Source organism: Ips typographus, linkage group LG1 (assembly GCF_016097725.1).
Source record: "Ips typographus isolate SLU linkage group LG1, UJ_Ityp_2.0, whole genome shotgun sequence".
Taxonomy (NCBI): Eukaryota; Metazoa; Arthropoda; class Insecta; order Coleoptera; family Curculionidae; genus Ips; species Ips typographus.
The window spans coordinates 24,919,621-24,937,199 of NC_138422.1; the positions used below are offsets into that span (position 1 = coordinate 24,919,621).

At 35.8% G+C, this 17,579-nt stretch overlaps 2 protein-coding genes across 3 annotated transcripts; one reads left to right on the forward strand and one right to left on the reverse strand.

The window, feature by feature from the left end:
• Positions 1 to 2,591: 2,591 nt before the first annotated feature.
• rt (Protein O-mannosyltransferase rt) lies at positions 2,592 to 12,416 on the reverse strand. Its single transcript, XM_081989333.1, has 7 exons — positions 12,001 to 12,416; positions 9,306 to 10,100; positions 5,813 to 6,033; positions 5,629 to 5,764; positions 5,313 to 5,506; positions 4,622 to 4,851; positions 2,592 to 3,247 (listed from the first exon to the last, which is right to left on the reverse strand). The coding sequence occupies exons 1-7, from the start codon at positions 12,318 to 12,320 to the stop codon at positions 2,756 to 2,758; spliced, it is 2,388 nt and encodes a 795-aa protein (XP_081845459.1). The 5' UTR covers positions 12,321 to 12,416; the 3' UTR covers positions 2,592 to 2,755.
• A 298-nt stretch (positions 12,417 to 12,714) lies between these two features.
• Positions 12,715 to 15,714, forward strand: RabGGTb (geranylgeranyl transferase type-2 subunit beta). 2 transcript variants are annotated; one of them, XM_081989356.1, is made up of 5 exons: positions 12,715 to 12,869; positions 12,930 to 13,274; positions 14,853 to 15,160; positions 15,216 to 15,424; positions 15,488 to 15,714. In XM_081989356.1, the coding sequence occupies exons 2-5, from the start codon at positions 12,963 to 12,965 to the stop codon at positions 15,652 to 15,654; spliced, it is 996 nt and encodes a 331-aa protein (XP_081845482.1). In that variant the 5' UTR covers positions 12,715 to 12,869; positions 12,930 to 12,962; the 3' UTR covers positions 15,655 to 15,714. The 2 variants fall into 2 exon arrangements, with proteins under 2 accessions (XP_081845482.1, XP_081845489.1); XM_081989363.1 differs by having other exon boundaries at positions 12,722 to 12,869; positions 12,934 to 13,274.
• The last annotated feature ends 1,865 nt before the right edge of the window (positions 15,715 to 17,579 follow it).

The window sequence follows — 17,579 nt, forward strand, 5'->3', positions numbered from 1 at the left end:
GCGCGAACCAAATCCAGGGTGGAAAATAGTTTCTTGTTGGCCAATCCATGAGTAAAGTCCTTGATGTTGGGGATCGGATAAGAATCGTGAACGGTACGAGCATTAAGAGCTCGATAGTCTCCACACGGTCTCCAAGAAGTGTCCTTTTTGGGAACAAGATGCAAAGGTGAGGACCAGCTACTTTTTGATGGGCGGATGATTCCTTGTTCCAACATGGATTGAAACTCCTCTTTGGCGATGACAAGTCTGTCAGGTGCCAAACGTCTAGGGCGAGCTGATGCAGGTGGGCCAGGGGTAGTTATAATGGTATGAACAGTGTTGTGTTTGGCTTTGGAGTGTTGGTTGCGTGGCTGGGTAAGTGATGGAAAATTTTTGAGAAGTTTGTGGTACTCTGTAAGGACAATCATAGTTTGAATGAAAGGACCGTAAGAATTGGCATTATTTCCAATGGTTGATAGGCCAGTTGTCCTGTCAAAGATTGCGAGCTTTCTGCTATCTACAATAATGTTGTAAAAAGATAAAAAGTCGATTCCCAAAATTGGATGTGAAACATCGGCCACAAGAAATGTCCAACGAAAGCTTCTGCGAAGTCCAAAGTCCAAGGTGAAAGTACGCTGTCCGTAGGTCGAAATTTCTGAGTTGTTGGCTGCCAAAAGCTGGTAATTGGAGCGAGGACGCCTTTCTTTAAGCAAAGTGTATGGAAAAATGGAAACCTCGGCGCCGGTGTCCACTAAAAAACGAATTTTTGATGAATTGTCAGTCACAAATAAGCGGCGCGGGTTTGAGGAGGGTAGAAAACCCGCCGCTACTGGTTCTCCCCCCTTGAGTTTTCCGAGATAGTGAAAGAACATGGGCTATTACATTTTTTTGCTTTATCACCGAATCTGGAATGATAATAGCAAAGAGTACTTTGGTTCGAGGCCCTGTTGGTTGTCGTTCTCTCTGATGTCCTAGATCTGGAGCGTGGTTGTCTATGACAACAACTTTTGGTCTCCAATCTGTCCAGACGCTTAACAATTTCAGCCAATTGTTTGTGTATATCAGAATCTACACTAGAAACTGTACAAGCTAAAGATGGTGTACATACCTCATGAATTTTGTCAGCTAATTTGGCTAAGTTGTCTAGTGACATACCTTCCTGAGTGGTTAGAATTGTCTGAATCTGCTGGGGAAGTCTTCCAGTCCATAATGTTCTGAGAAAGTCCTCTGGAAGGGAAGTTGGTGCTAAACTCTGCAGCTTCCTGAGGTACTCGGATGGCTTTCGATCACCCATTTCTTCCTGTTGAAGAAGCTGGTGGATTTTTTGGTGTTGAGAAGCGGATAGTCTCTGTATGAGTTCCTGCTTAATAGTTCCATATTGATTGGCAGTAGGAGGTTGTGCTATTAAGTCACGCACGAGTTGGACTTGGTTAAAGTCTAGGTTAGCCACAACAATATTATATTTGGTGTTGTCATTCACAATACCACTAATAGCAAACTGACTGTCTAACTGAGCAAACCATAGTGCCGGTTCGTTTGGCCAAAAAGGTGGTACTTTTAAGGATACTCTCTCTACCATGTGGGTAGGAGCTGGTGCTGCAACTGAAGGTGATAGAGATGATGAAGTACCTTGTTGTTCCGTAGCCATTGTGGTGCGAGAGTTGTGAGTTTTCGAATGGTTCAGCGTTCTAGAACGTCCAAAAAGTAAGTCTGACTCTGGCTTGTAGATTCTTTTGTGTCGGGGTCACCAATGAAGGGTGTCATAGAAGGAGAAGGAAAATAATAATCTTCACCAACTTAACACTCCACTTTATTGAATCCCTTCGAATTCAATGTAGAATCAAATATAACAGATTTTTGTAGGAACTAACTAGAAAATGATTGAGATCGAAAAACGTAAGCATTGAGCAAGAATCGTCCATCTTGTGTTGTAATCCTGAGTTAAAGTGTCTCGTCATCGCCCTGAAGTCAGGTCCTTGCGTCCTATTCTTCTTTTTGCTTCTTGCCGGCTGACACTGCTGACAGTGTCGCCACAAATCTGTATAGATAACCAAGTAGTGGAGGTTTCGGGAACTAATTTTAGACACATAACTTCATTTGTTAGAAAAAATCTTGCAGCACTTACGTAATTTTAAAATTTAAATAAACTCTGTGGGTATTATAGGAAAAGATGCCCATTTTTAATGATCTATAATTTTTAACTTTTTTCAGTAGAGTACATAACGCTTTTTGAAGAAAACAAAATTCATGCGCACTATTACTTTTTTATTTTTCCGTCTGACCAACAGTGTGTTATTATCATATTTAACTTTTTTATTTACTTTTCCACAAAAGCACTCTTTTGAAATATATTTTATGAACAAAAGAAGTAAGAGAACCCTTTCTGCTACTACACAAACACTTAAATGCGCATACATTTTTAATGCAATAGGTGCTAAGATACTAATAACTTTATTTGTGAAATCATCAACCACTCATTGTCGGTATATTTAGTGTAACTTCCCAGTATGGAGGAAAAAAAAATTACTTACCCTACTTCCTTGCTTTTTGACTTTATAGAAGAAATTTAAGCAGGTTTAATTTTTGGGTTATGAGGACTTTAAAACGCGGAATAAGTAGCAAAACTATATATTTTTAACTTTCAGATCCACATTAGTCAGATACCAAGACAAGACAAAAATTTGAGATTTAAAAAGAAAACGAGTAAAGTATAAATATTTTGTAAACTCATATAAAAATAGACTATAATAATAAATAAACAGATTATTTTTGTAAACTAATAATTTTTGTGAACTATAAAGTCCCACGAATCTTTCCACCTAAGCGCCAAAATATCTTTGGTGCCCAAGGCAACGTTGCCATAACTAAAAACACTAAACTTTTTAAAAACATAGAAAACCGCCACTATGGCCAACACATCAACTAACACCAGTATTTTGGCAATTGTCCGTAACTGTAGCACATTATTCAGGACATAGTACAGGTGCTCCACAGTTGCGGCGAATAATAAAGTTTTAAACATGAAAGCGGGCAAGTAGTGATGCAGGAACAATGTCCGTTCGACAAAGTAGTAAGGCAAGTAGTGCAGTAAGTAGCCCAAAAAGAATATTTCTCCAATTAATTGAAATTTGCTCCAATTTTCGGCGTCCAAATCATAATACTGGCGGCGTCGTCGTAGAAGATAAATTACCAAAATTACAGAGTAGAGCAGAATCCCAAAAGTAGCTAAGTACCATACAGCAATGTTACCCAGAAAGTGGATTTGTGCCTAAAAAGTACAACTTTTTTTAGTACACAGCAGAGTTGGATTACTTTAATTGTATAATTGAAGTTGTTTTTTCAAATACTACACAAACTACTTTAAAGTAATTCAATTATTGCTTTTTTGCAAAGTAATTCATTTACTTTATTTGAAGTGAAAGAAATTTAAAAAAATTCTAATCCTAATTTCTCATGCTTTAAAATTATTTTTATTATATTTGTAAGCATCAATTATAGAGGGCAAAACCTGTGAGTCCCTAAAAAACAATTTATTCAACCTTCTGTACTTTTTCCCCTTAACAAAATTCAAATCCAAGGAAAAGTGTTTGGAAAGAGTGGGCCTGGTAGACGAAGGATATCATGGCTCAAGAACCTAAGGACATGGTATTCAAAAACAACCACAGAACTGTTTAAAGCAGCAGTCAACAAGGTCATCATAGCCAGGATAGTGGCCAATATTCGAAACGAATAGGTACTAGAAGAAGAACAAAATTCAGCAAAAGAGTTAAGAAAAAAATTGTGGCTAGTTTAATTCTCTACCAAAACCTTTGGGAGACATTTTGTCCTTTAAAGCATCAGAAGGGAGATATTTGCTTAGGAATGTTTAATGGAGTGTCCTAAATGTCCACTTACAGAGCTTAAATCTCCAGTAACTCAGCCACACGGAAAATTTCAGGAAAATGTTACGGGACAAAAATGTAGGAAATTAAATGTTCTATGATAACCTAAGAAGAACATTTTGCCTTCAAGAGCGTCAGAAAGGAGTTATTTTCCAAAAACTTAGACAAAATCTGCAAATCCCTGAAAAACAATTTCAACCTTCTGTATTTTTTTATCGAATCCAGCAAAAGTGTAAAGGGAAAAACGTTTGGGAGACTTGACTTGTCATTAAGGGGCTCAGAAGGGACATATTTGCTTAGGAATGTTTAATGGGGACAAAGTGTCCTGAGTATCCACTTAAAAAACTTTAATACCTCGTAAATCGACTAGATGGCAAAATTAAGGGACAAAAACCGCAGGGAAAATAATTTTCGACAAAAACCTAAGACAAGATCTGTGATTCCTTGAAAATAAATTCAACCTTCTCTAATTTCATTATCTTGGCAAAACTCAGCAAATGTGTAAAGGTAAAAATTGTAGCTAGTTTAAGTCTCTACCAAAACCTTAGAGAATCTCTCCTTAAAGGCCTCAGAAAAGAAATATTTGCATTGGAATGCTTAATGGAGACAAAATATCCTAATTATCAATCTCCCAAATTGAATTAATTAGAGTAGTGTTCAACTACTTTATAGAAATAATTGGTAATTCAATTATTTTTTTTGAGTAATTGTGACAGCTCTGATCGACAGGTAAGACTGTTCATATACTGACCAATACTCACATTAGTTTCTGACGATACCCAATAAGCAATTCCCCTATTCATAAGAGGCCATTCCAGTGGCGTCGAGCTGTACATGTGGTTTTGGACGTTGTCGCTGCTAGCTTCAGTGGTCGAGAATAGCATCTTGTAGTGCAGCTCGACGATTTTTTCCCAAAAAGTCAGTGAGGTAGCTGCTGTGGGAATCATCTCAGCTGTCACCAGCTCTCTTTCTAGATCCTTTTGATCTTCAGCTATAATAGACATCTCACTTCAAAAATCTCCCTCCCCAAATTTGGAAGTTACAGACCAAGTGACTACACCAAAAAGTTTATAGTTTCAACTAAAATTTAAAAAAATCACCACAAACTCAATTTTTAGGTTAGAAGCTTCATTTTTTTTACACAATATAGTCCAAAAAGTCTAATATACTGTGTAGTAAAAAATTTCATAAATCTCTCCCTCCAATCTTAGAAGTTACAGAGCGTTAAACAAGATTTTTTTAGTAGAAGAAGGGCTCCAATGTTGCGTTCTTTCAATACAACAGCAATTTTAGTCCAAAACCACTATTATAAAAAAATTCGAACACGAATGTAGTAACCGTTTTTAATTCATCGACTCCACTATTTAACATTCCACCGAGTTAATAAAAGATATCTACCACCAGTTAAATAGTGCAGAAATCGACCCCAAAAAAGACAATTGTACTACTAACATTTGGTATATCGGTGCTCCTCCACATTCCAAACGGTGTCATCCTGATTAATCACTCGATCAGCAGCGATTTCATGCTGATGAAAACCCCAATCGGGCAATTGTTTGCCCGTAAACTTAAGCGCGGTGTTGGTATCCACGTGGATCAATCTTACGAGCGACTGAATGGCGTGCCATTTATCGTCCGTATGATCCCTAACGGTGAAAACGAATTTCAACACAATGCAAAGAGTTGAAATGTTCAGTAACTCTCATCAAACTACATGTTATGTAGGCAAATTCCTGCTTCACACACGGAAATAAGAAATATTAGTTACCTGTTTATAATATCTACTCTCCACAAATTTTGAGCTGGCATGGAAATGTTATAATCAATATAACATGCCACTTCTTGGCATTGAGGAGACATTGGAGCGGCCACGTCGTGAGAGTTTAAGGCTCTACTTGTGATTCCTAAGAAACTCATTCACTACGATTTTTTTACAGTAAAATAAACCTCACCGTGCACTAATTGGACAATATCACCGTGTTTGATAAAGTCTACTGGCTGTTCCACTACCAACTCGTTCTTGTCAGGTCGTTTGACGATCCACCAATTGTTTACGTCTTTAAATGAATAACAAGTTACATGTTGCTGATGGCTGGAACCTCGATTGTCTGGATACTTAATCGGGTACACGGCATTGTGGGAGTGCAACCAACATGTTCTACCATGTGTGTGTCTAAGTTTTAAAAATTCCATATTAGCAGTTATAGAACCTAATTGCTGTAGACATTTTTTACTTTAGGGTTTGTTAAATCAAAAGTAGATCAAAATAGGACCTCATTAAACCATTAAGTTTAAGACACAGAAGCAAAATATAGATAATTGTATACTTCATCATATGTTCTAATTTTTGCACAATGGTAAAACTTCCTCACTCATCATGGTAACCTTCACTAAGAATTCAGGTTTGTTAAAAGTTCTAATTAAATTACACAGTATAAAACAAGCAAATCTAGAAAAAGCTGTCTTATGTTTGTGAGTCAAAAAGATATTTGGCGTGATGACATTCAGAGAATTACTGGATCCTAACGGCCCAAGACTGGAACCGATGAAAGATGATGGAGGAGGCCTATGTCCAACAGTGGACGGATACAGGTTGGACAGTACCTCGTCCCCACTAAGAAATTCAATTAAAAATGTCTTCTTTTGTCCGATATAGACATGCCCACGTACTTAACTTGGATAGGTTGATTTTGGACTAAAAGCTTGGCATCTTATGGGTTCCTTGGCTATGATCATGCACTTTGATTTTTATACTGATATGTTCATGTTTAGTTCTGTTGCTGAGATGCAATTTATGAAGCTATCGCTGTTGGTTTGAACAATGATAACTGCTTCATCGGCGTAACATATTATGTTAACTTTGTTTCGACCTATTCGTTAACCGCGACGATGTAGTCCCAATGGACGCAGATATACTCAAAAGTGTAGTTTGGGTTCGCTAGAGCAACTCCGGAGTCGATCTTTGTCGGTTTTGAGACGTAAGAGAACAATCAAGCAGATACTGACCACAAATGAGCCCAATTCAGCTTCCAATGTAGCCCCAACGGACGTAGATAGACTCAAAAGTGTCATTTGTGTATGCTATGCTCTGACACACTTCTTCAATAATTTTGTCCATTAGTAGGTTGAACAGAAATAGGCCGTGCCTGTCTTCCTGTCTGATTTGCATGTAACTGTCTTCTGTTGCAATAAAACTCTGCATAATTTTGACAATGTTATCGGGTGATTCTCTTTCTTTTAGTAAGTAGATAACGTCAGTCAGACAAAACATAGTTATGTTAGCCCGCTGTATTCGATTGCGTTTTGGTTTCATGAATAAGGCATCTGTTCTTTCTGAAACCTTGCTATTCTTCTTTATATTGTAAGTGTGCCATAAGCCTTCATTTCAAGATGTGTGTGAAGAGCTCCATGTTTCAATTTAAGAGAGTTATACATTATAGAGGTATTCTCTGGTTTTCTGGCCCCTTTTTAAAGATAGGACTTGTAACGCTTTTATGCGAGTTGCTGGGTATTTCTGATGTAATGAGGATCTTTCGGAACGGAAATTTGGAACTGGACAATGGCCAAGAAATCCTTCAGTGTCAGGAATATGAATATCTGGGCATTACATTCGACAACACAGGAACAGATGTAAAAGAAATCGGAAAGCGAATAGTCAAAGCTAAAAAAGTAATCGGAGCTCTGAATGGAATCCTATGGAGCAAAGAAATAACCAAGAAGCGGAAATTTAATATCTATGAGGCAATGGTAAAAAGCATCCTCCTATATGGATCAGAAACCTGGAGAATTTCAGATAGACACAAGAAAAGAGTTGAGGCAGTTGAAATGGATGCAATTAGGAGATCGATGCGCATTTCACGAAGAGAAAGAATAAGAAACGACATCATAAAACAACGGATGGGAATAGAAGACGCAATAACACAGGATATCGAAAACAAGCAACTTACGTGGTACGGACACGTGGAAAGAATGTCAAATACCCGATGGTCTAAAAGAGTACTTCATTGGCAACCAACAGGCAGAAGAAAACGAGGAAGGCCAAAACAGGAGTGGCAGAAAACCATGCATAAATGCATGAGTGAGAGAAATCTAACACCTGAAGATTGTGAAGACCGAAGAGGCTGGAAATTAGGTGTCAGACAACGTCGAAAGACGTTCTAAACCGGCCTATATACATATATATGAGGATCTTTCCATTTAATGTCGTCTTTTCTTAATTATTTTTGTTACAAATTCGGATTGTTGCTGATATTGTCTGATCCTGGGACCTTTCTGTTTTTTAACTTCTTGATTCCTTCCTGTATGTTCTCTTTAGTTGTAGTAGCTTGAAGGGATTTAATAGTTCCCTGTTAGGTGTTTCCTTAGTTTGTTAAGCCTTTTTCCTATTCTTGAGCATCTTCCAAACCAGTTGTTGCGCTTCATCCACAATCCATTGTTCTTTCTTTATTGTTACTTAAAAAGTGAAATAGTAGTCCATTTTCTCGCAGTGGAGGTGTACTCCTAAGCGCGTAGGTGAGGAACAGCCTTCTTCACAATAAGATCTCGTTTTCTTATTGTGGAGAAGGAATGACATCCAGTCATTTCCCCAATATCAATCAGATAACCCTTCTGTTGTGATACGCTCATTCACTTGGATGGTTCTGTTGCTAAGTATACATGTATAGTCGATCGTAGATTGCTAGCCTCTGCTGTTGCCAAATGTGGTTTTTATGAAGGAAATAGAAATTGTTCTTCCTCAGTTTATTTCTGGCAACTAAAAACAATTCGGACTTCTCCGTTCTTGTTGATGATTAGCTCATTGTATTTTTGTTTTACATTCAATAGAGCTTTATTATTGCTTACTGTGGCATTAAAGTCAATAATATACCATTTTTTTAGCATAAAGATGCGTTGTTGATGTTTTCTGAGACGTTTTGGTGTATTACCCAATAAACCTCGTAATAGAAGAAGTATCAATTTATATAAAAAAAACATATATCATACAGTGTGATATTACAGTGCCCAACCTTTAATTAAGCCATAACATTAATCTACCATTCTAAACACGCAATAATAGTCCAAAGTTTTTTAATAGATTTATTGAATAACCATTTACCAAAATTATTATTAATTATTTTTGGCTTTGGAAAATTTCGACAATAACAAACGTCCAAATACTGAAAATTTCAATATTTATATAAATAATATACCAGAGAAAATTTTTACAAAAAACAGTATACCGTTACAGATTAAATAATGATTATGACAAAAATTATCTGGATTACTGGGGTGGTTGAACAAAAATACATATAAGTTTTGGGTTATGTTGAGTTAACATAGGTTTACTTTAAAAATGGTCTAATACAATTTTACTCTCGAATCTTCAAGAAATTAATATTGGAATCCTCTCAGAGTGTCATACTATTTAATGAGCAGAAAACTACTTAAAAGAGAAAAAACGCTTACCTGAGAGTGATTTGTGATCCATGAGCGACCAATAAAGGCTGTCCTTTAGTAATACTGGCCAACCCACCCTCTAAAGAGGCTTGAAAAGCACTAGTCATAATACTGTCATGAGGGCCAGCCTTATAAAGCACACTTAAGTGAATATAAAATATCAACAAGTAAACCGATATTGACACTGCTAAAGCAGTGAGAGCTTGCAAAACAAACTTGACAAATAGCGCCGTATCTGAATTGGACTTTTCGGCAAGAAAGTCCCAGAAACTTTTAAAAAATATTATGGCAGCCAACATACAAGTATAAAAACCTGAGTATTTAATGCATAGACCACAAGTCAAGACTACACTGGCTGAGACTAACCAGAACATAGAATTTATCGTCTGAAATTTTTGGTGAGATTTGCGATATTTCAGCATACATAACAAACCTAATAAAGAAAAACACACTAGCATAGATTCCATTAAAATAAATCTGCTTTGAGTCAACAAGGCATTTTCGAATAAAAATAGTAGAGACACAGAAACAGAAGTCCACTCTGACATGCCTAGTTCAAGCATCAAGTGGTAGCTAATGGGAATGATTAGGCTGCCAAAAAAAGCAGGGACAAACCGAAGAGCTACTAAAGGGACTGAGTCACTGTAAGGGCTGCCAATTCGGTCAAATTTAAATTTCCCATCATACCCGGCTACGTAGGCCACTAGGGCTATGAGTTGTTTGCCTAAGGGTGGGTGGCTGTCGAAGAAAAATGTATTTTTCATGTAAAGCGAGATGAATTTACCGTAGTGAAGTTCATCAAATCTGAAAGAAAGAAAAAACAGTCAGTACGCTCTTAACTGGTTTTGTCTAAAAAGAAGCAAATTTTGATGGAATACGTGTATGTCCCTATTATTCTTAGTATTCCTGCAGTACAGGGTAACGTACAAGACAAGAACGTGTAAACTTTCGGTAATTATTGTCTTATAACCCCATTAAATTTTTCCCATTTTGCACAACACTAAAAAATGTATTAATCTCTGTCCTATTGGAGTCCTATCTTACTGATTTTACAACCAGTAAATATTTAGTGTTGATTTATCTCCTTAAAATTAGTCGTTGTATTCCGGAGGTACAGAGTAATTTATAGAAAAGTAACTCTGTTTCGAAAACACCCCGTAATTTCCTTTGTAGACCGAAAATTGAAATACCTTCAAACACAATGTTCTAAAATTATCCCAACTATCAAATGCACTGGTTTAAAATTCAACAAATTTGCAGCACTTCTTTTTTTACCCTGTTATATGGGTGAGAAAATTACTGTATATAAGTCAAAATGACTTCCTGGCTCCAATTCTAGGAAAAACGGTCTTTAAAAACCTTTTTTATTCATTATATTCAGCTGATGCATTTCGGAGATACACAGTCCGTTAAGAATTGCCAAAAATTATTATGGTATCGATTTTCTCCGTGAGCAGTTTACATTAGAAGCTATCAGATCAAAAAGGATCTATCAAGATATCTATCTCTTCTGTTGAAATGTATGTTCAAGAATCTGCTGGATCTTTAGTATCACTTGATTCAAATCATACATTTCTGAGTCACAAAAAGACACATTTTGATGACAAATATTGACATAGCCATACACTATCTAAAGGCAAAATTTCTAATTTTATTTTTCACTGCTAATAAGTAGCACATCACATTGACTAAGACAGATTTTTTACTAATTTTTAAGCTAAAAAATGGACCTTGACAGGGTTTGCACTGTTATGAGACTTGTTTTTAAGGTTTTTTCAAACCTTTATCTTTAGTAACTGGTTATTAGTATTATTCTTGTAAACAAAATAATCTAAGTTAAGTCAAAAATGTCTGGCTGTCAATACTTTGATTAATATACTTTTCAAAAACTTGTGTCTGAAGAAGTATCAATTTATTGAAGAGAGAAAAACTATTATTCCTGTATGCAGTAGTGGGTTAAGCCATGACAACTTTACTAATTCATCTTATTAGAGTACTCATCAAGACAATACTGATTGGTGTCCAGAAACCAATCAAATAAGCTTTCTAATTCAGTATTTGCCATTGACACTTATTGATCTGCATATTCAACATTACGTATTAATTCGCTGATGAGGCATATAACTAAGGGCAAAGCTCTCTTTTATTTAATAACAGTGTAAATGAAGTAGGTATTTCAATTTGAAAATGTATGAAGAAAATGCATTCTATCTACTCTTCTTCAGACAAAACAGAATTTTTTCAGACACCCCAAGATTACTGGAGATATTAACTCAAACAGTAAAACCTTATATTAAAAACTTGGTTACAAAACAACAAAAAATTACTACTTAATTTGCAAGAGCAAGGTTAATTTTTGTTCTTTGGATGGCCCATATTTTCCACCTTCTATAATACAGATTCAGAACATTAAAATGAAATTTGTTCACATTAGCAAAAAGCTAATAAATCAAGCTCCACAACACTACAAACAGCATGACAGTCTGTTTTTCTGGTTTAAAATTCACTGTCCCATGAAGCACTATCAATTTTTCAATTTCAGAAATTTGTGTTTATTTTTACCTCCCAATTTATTATACAAAATTATTACTGTTTGAGTATGTTACAGTATTTTAAAACTACAACACAGAATTTAGTACTGTTAGAAGCAAACAGTGTAGTTTCTTGAATACTGTAAAATTACATAAAATGCTACTCTACTCACACAATATTCCTGGGCTGATCTAGTCTATACATTCTAGTGGCAGCAGCTGCAACAAACAATATCATCGAAACAACATCAAGCTCTATATTAATTTTACAAGATTCCTTCAGTGTCCTAAGGCAGCTACTTAAGAACACTACGGAAGTCTTTTCACTATTGGGCCCATTTTTCTCTTCAGGCTGGCACTCCTCAGACTTTTTTGGTACATACAACTTTTCAGATTTATTTTCAATCACTTTTTCAATTTTGTTCCTAGTTGAGATTCCGTTTGATGGTTTATCCGATTTATTGTTCTTTGATTTATGTTTCGGTTTTTCCATTTTTATTCAAAAAACTATATTAAATTGTAATAAAACTAAACCTAAAGACATAACAGTTAATAAATAAATACAAGTTGCAAATAAAAACATAACAAAAAAAGCTTGACGTGTCAGTTGATGGCATTCCCCAATCGTTTTGGTCCCTAAGTAGGTCAGAGTGACAGTGCTCTCTATCTTCGTTGTAGTTAATGCAGATTACGACGTGTTAAACAGAAAGCGCTATAATCAACTCATATGGAAAATATTTAAAGTAAAAGACAGCTGTCGGCTGTCTTAACTGGCATTCATTTATCTTATGAGTCTATCAATTTTCTATTTCGCTCAGTTGCATACAAGCTTACCAGCTCAACAAAGATAAAACATAACCGCGTATGTCGTGTAGTATTGGATACTGACATTAATTTTTAAAAGTACTATTATTTGTTTACATTTGGATATAAGTTATACATTTTATGCCTTTTTAATAATAATTAATTAAAGCATAGTTTATAAACTTCTAGGTACTCTATAATTTAACGTAATTCAGGACCTAGAAATTTATTTTTTATGGTAAGTTTGTTTAAAATAACTTAATACTACAAAAACACCTTTGATAATGACCTATTTTAGATAGTTTTTACCAAACTTTGAAACCACTGGATTATGGCTGCCCCAATAAAAGACATAAAACTGCCACCAAATTCTATAAACAAAATATTATTCAACAAACACATTGATTTTATTAATGATTATGGTAAAGATGAAAACAACTTTGAGTATGGAATCACTGATTACCTTCGGCTCTCTGGAATGTATTGGGGCCTGACCGCCTTAGAGTTGATGCATGCCCAGCCCACTCAAAGCAAGGATGACATTGTGGCTTATATTCAACAGTGTCAGGACCAAGAAAGTGGAGGAATAGGGGCCTGTATTGGTCATGATCCTCATATACTTCACACATTATCAGCTGTTCAGGTTAGAACCACATTAAGGTTTTATTTAGAGGCTAATATGAGAGAGAGGTTTATTGGTCAAAATGTTTTTTTAGATCCACAGTTTTAATACAAAAGTGGGACTTTTAGATTGTTGCAGTTATATCACACAAACTTAGGCATATTTTGTATATTATTTTAGGCATATAGAAATACAGCCTACCCCATTTTGTTAGAATAAGTTAAAATGAGATGCTCCATGAACAAAACTGTGTTAACTAGAGCCCGACTATTTAGAGTATTTTAACTTATACTGTCAAAATGAGATAGTTAGTAGAAACAGCTTAAAACAGATGAAAAGGTTAATACTTCAACCAAAATATGCTTCTTGTGTGTCTATTCCAAAATAAACTACAAATGTCATTTCAGGAAAAAAACATTTTGATTGGTTAGGCACAAAGGTGGTATTTTGTTATGTGGTTTAATAACTAATAATTGAAGAAACAGTGAGAGTTAATTTATTCAAATATTCTAGTTTTTAGTCCTATTTAAACAATACCCTAATTTACTTTACATTTTTAACTTTAATTTACAGTTTTACTTTTGCCCTTGTAGCAAGCTTTTTCTGCCATATTATGGTTTGACCCCACATTAAACACCTAAGCCAAAATGTCAGTTTCTTTAAAATATAAGAAATAGATGGCCCTTAAAAATATGACCTGGGTGTGGTGGGAATGTTTCTTTTATCACACTAGGAAAAAAAAATGTTTTTGTATACTGCATAAAATATTTCATCTTCTGCTTAGTGCACTTACTGCACTTCTTTGACGGATAAGAGATATTATTTCTACTCAAAGTATCACTTTTTTACTTTGGGTGTGTACAGTACGTCTTAATGTACAGCCTGATCTTTTGGGGTTCATCATCAAATGTACAGAAAACTTTTCTGGCACAAAAAAAGAATAATCAGATGTATACTCAAATTATGTCCACAAACATCATGTAAGCCATACTTTAAGGAACTAGGAATACTTACAGTGCCATATCTATATTATTTGTCTCTAGTAATGTTTGTTAAAAAACACCCGCATATTTTTGTGCTCAACATGGACATGTATGACAACAATCTTACTTTAGTCACAAGAACAAGGGGAGATTTGACAATTTATTTATTTTTTTCGAAAGGGGTCACAATACAAAGCATATTAACTACTTCCTAGTTACCTTAAGTCAACTGTAAATGCAAAAGAAAATCGAAAATCTGTGATAAGCTTCCTGTTGGAAAAGTGTCTGTACACATTTGAGTTTAATGCAGCTTTTGCTGAATAGATTTAGTGTCAATTATTAACCAGCGGGTACTCTTTTGTTGTACCTGGAATTGTATTTTGTGACGTTGCTTATGTTACTTTGTAATTGTGCTAGCAAGAAAGAGTTTATTATTATCATTGAGCTGATATCAACATTCCACCTGAACAAACTGGACTTAATTTTGTTTAATAAAAAAATTCTCACTATATTTTATTTTGGAGTTGGATTTTTCCAACAGCTGCTTGTAGAATCTATTAAAAATAAGTGTCGGAACTAGGAATTACAAATAAAAAAAAAAACTTTAAATTTTCAGATTTTAGCTACATATGATAGGTTGGAATCAATAGACACTGACGCTGTAGTCCGATATGTTCAAAGTTTGCAACAACCTGATGGTAGTTTTTCTGGCGATAAATGGGGCGAAATTGACATTCGATTTTCTTGTTGTGCCGTGATGACTTTGTCTTTGCTAAAGCGATTGGATGCCGTAGACATTCCTAAAGCGGTGGAATTTGTGGAAAGCTGCAAGAACTTTGACGGTGGATTTGGTTCTAGACCACTGTCTGAGAGTCACGCAGGATTAATCTACTGTAGTATCGGGTTCCTATCAATTACTAATAGGTAGCCAATTTCTGGAGCTTTCTTATGTGGAAATAAAGTTGTTTTGTGGTTTTAGGCTGGATATAGTCGATAGGAACACTTTGGCTTGGTGGTTAGCTGAAAGGCAACTTCCTTCGGGTGGTTTAAATGGCAGACCAGAAAAACTACCAGACGTCTGCTACTCCTGGTGGGTTTTATCCTCTATGACCATTTTGGGTAAATTGCACTGGATTGACGCTGGAAAGCTTAAAAATTTTATTTACGCTTGTCAAGATATAGAAACGGGTAATTCTTACAGCTGCTTCCTTTCGAAAGTTAAATAACTCAATAATTTTCTACTGTTTTCAGGTGGTTTTGCGGACAGGCCGGGTGATGTTGCTGATCCGTTTCACGCTTTATTTGGCCTGGCTGCGTTGTCCTTGCTGGGTGAGGACAACCTTCAAAAAGTAAATCCTACTTATTGCATGCCTCAGCATGTTATAGATAGGTTAGGCTTAAAACCCCAAATGTTATAAAGATAGTTGGCATCTTTTATACCAAAAGTGATGAATAAAGAAGTGATTGTATTGTAGAAACTGTCGTTCATTACGTAAACCTCAAAGTGAGCTATGATTCATTTATTTATTTCTTCTTCTCCGCACGGAGGTTGGCGATCCAATTGGCTATTATTGTGTGAGAAACTCAGAAAATGTCTATGACCGACAGACCTTTTCCTTCTATTATCAGGCGGAGGATTCACTTGACTGTCAGAAGAAGTTCTTTGTCGTTTCCCATGCTCTCGAGAATCTCTAGATTAGGCTTACACGTTCTGTCTAGGAGACATGGAGCATTCTTCTGTAGGCGTACATTTCAAACGCGTCGATTCGCTTTTCTGTGGTTGCGTTAAGGGTGTAGTTAAAAGGACAGGAAAGACATAGCCGCTTAATATTCGGGTCCGGGGTATAGTATAACATTGTCTTCAGCAGGTTGTTGAGAGTTTTTCTTGTCTGCTCCATTCTTGCCTTAATCCCGACCTTTACTTCACTGTGCTGGTTATTGAGCGTATCCAGATATTTCAGAGTGGACACCTGCTCAACTAACTCTTCGTGTAACCTTCGTGAAAATATTATCAGCTTGGTCTTGGGATGTATTTATATAGAGGCCGAAACGTTCCCTGTGTTCTACGATGCGGTTCACAAGGGTGTGGAGTTCTGCTAGGCTGCTTCTGCTATTACCACGGTGTCATCAGCATAGCGAATATTATTAATGTAGCTGCCATTGACCTTTATGCTTTATGCCTGCATCGGTTTCTTCAAGGGCTTCACTAAACACTGTCTCTGAATATAGGAAAAGAAACTTTATTTCAAGATTGTCATAAACAACGTATACAACAAAATGACTACTTAGGAGACTACTTAGGTATATTATTATACTTATGATATAGTATACTCATTCAATACAGGAGAGTTGAACCTCTACATGTTTAGGTAATCGTCGAGATGATAGCGTTAATAACTTTTTTAGCTCCCTTTTAAATTTTTGGTTACTCACAATTGTTTTAATATCCATAGGTAACTTATTGAGCTTTATACACATATAGTGGGGAGTTTTTTCTGTTATTTGCAGCCGGTGTGTTGGATACATAATTTGATGGGTTAATCTTGTATTATATTTGTTTACCTGTGGATTCTGAAAAAATAAACTTCTGTTGTTGAAAAAGAACATTAAGCATTCATATATATACAGAGCGTATACTGTCATTAGTCCCATTGACCTGAAAGTGTTTCTACATGATTGCCGATAATCCATTTTTTTAATTATTCTCATAACTCGTTTTTGAGCAATAAAAATGTTCTGAACCCTACCATCTCGGCCCCAGAACATAATACGTACCGTACTTCAGTCTGGATTCAAAATTGGCGCTATACAGAATTTTTAGACATTGCTCACTTAGATATTTACCAGTGAATCGTATTCCGTAGCAGATAGTTCCCAAAGTTTTCAAGAGTTTATCCAAATGAAAAGACCAGTCAAGGTTCTCATCCAGATAAACCCCTAGGAACCTCGTGTTTTCAGATACTGTTATGTCTTTTCCGACAATCGGGAGTCCTTCCAGTTTACCAAAGTTTGATTGATTTGTCCTGAACAGGACTAAATCAGTTTTCTCTGCATTCAAAATTAAGCCGTTATCAGCAAACCATGCTTCAATTTTAGACGTTAAATATTGACTATTGCTTACTAGGTTCAAACCTTTTTTGTCTCCAATCAACAAGTTGGTGTCATCGGCATAGTTAATAATAGTTTGCCATGGTTCATCTGCTACCGAATACAAGTCGTTTATGAAGATTACAAAGAGGATTGGCCCTATAATGCTACCTTGTGCTATTCCATAATCGTTCGAAAGAGTCCCTGACCTGAATATAGAGATTGAACAAAAGAGGGGCGACAGGGATGGTATCGC

Excerpts from the sequence above, each read along its gene's own strand:
- rt (XM_081989333.1), bottom strand. The coding sequence starts at position 12,320 with ATGGAAAAACCGAAACATAAATCAAAGAACAATAAATCGGATAAACCA. Across the intron at positions 10,101-12,000 it reads GATCAGCCCAGGAATATTGT|ATTTGATGAACTTCACTACG; the intron begins GTGAGTAGAGTA and ends TCTTTCTTTCAG. Across the intron at positions 6,034-9,305 it reads GGATCACAAATCACTCTCAG|ACACACACATGGTAGAACAT; the intron begins GTAAGCGTTTTT and ends TTTAAAACTTAG.
- RabGGTb (XM_081989356.1), top strand. The coding sequence starts at position 12,963 with ATGGCTGCCCCAATAAAAGACATAAAACTGCCACCAAATTCTATAAAC. Across the intron at positions 15,161-15,215 it reads TTCCTATCAATTACTAATAG|GCTGGATATAGTCGATAGGA; the intron begins GTAGCCAATTTC and ends TTGTGGTTTTAG. Across the intron at positions 15,425-15,487 it reads TTGTCAAGATATAGAAACGG|GTGGTTTTGCGGACAGGCCG; the intron begins GTAATTCTTACA and ends TACTGTTTTCAG.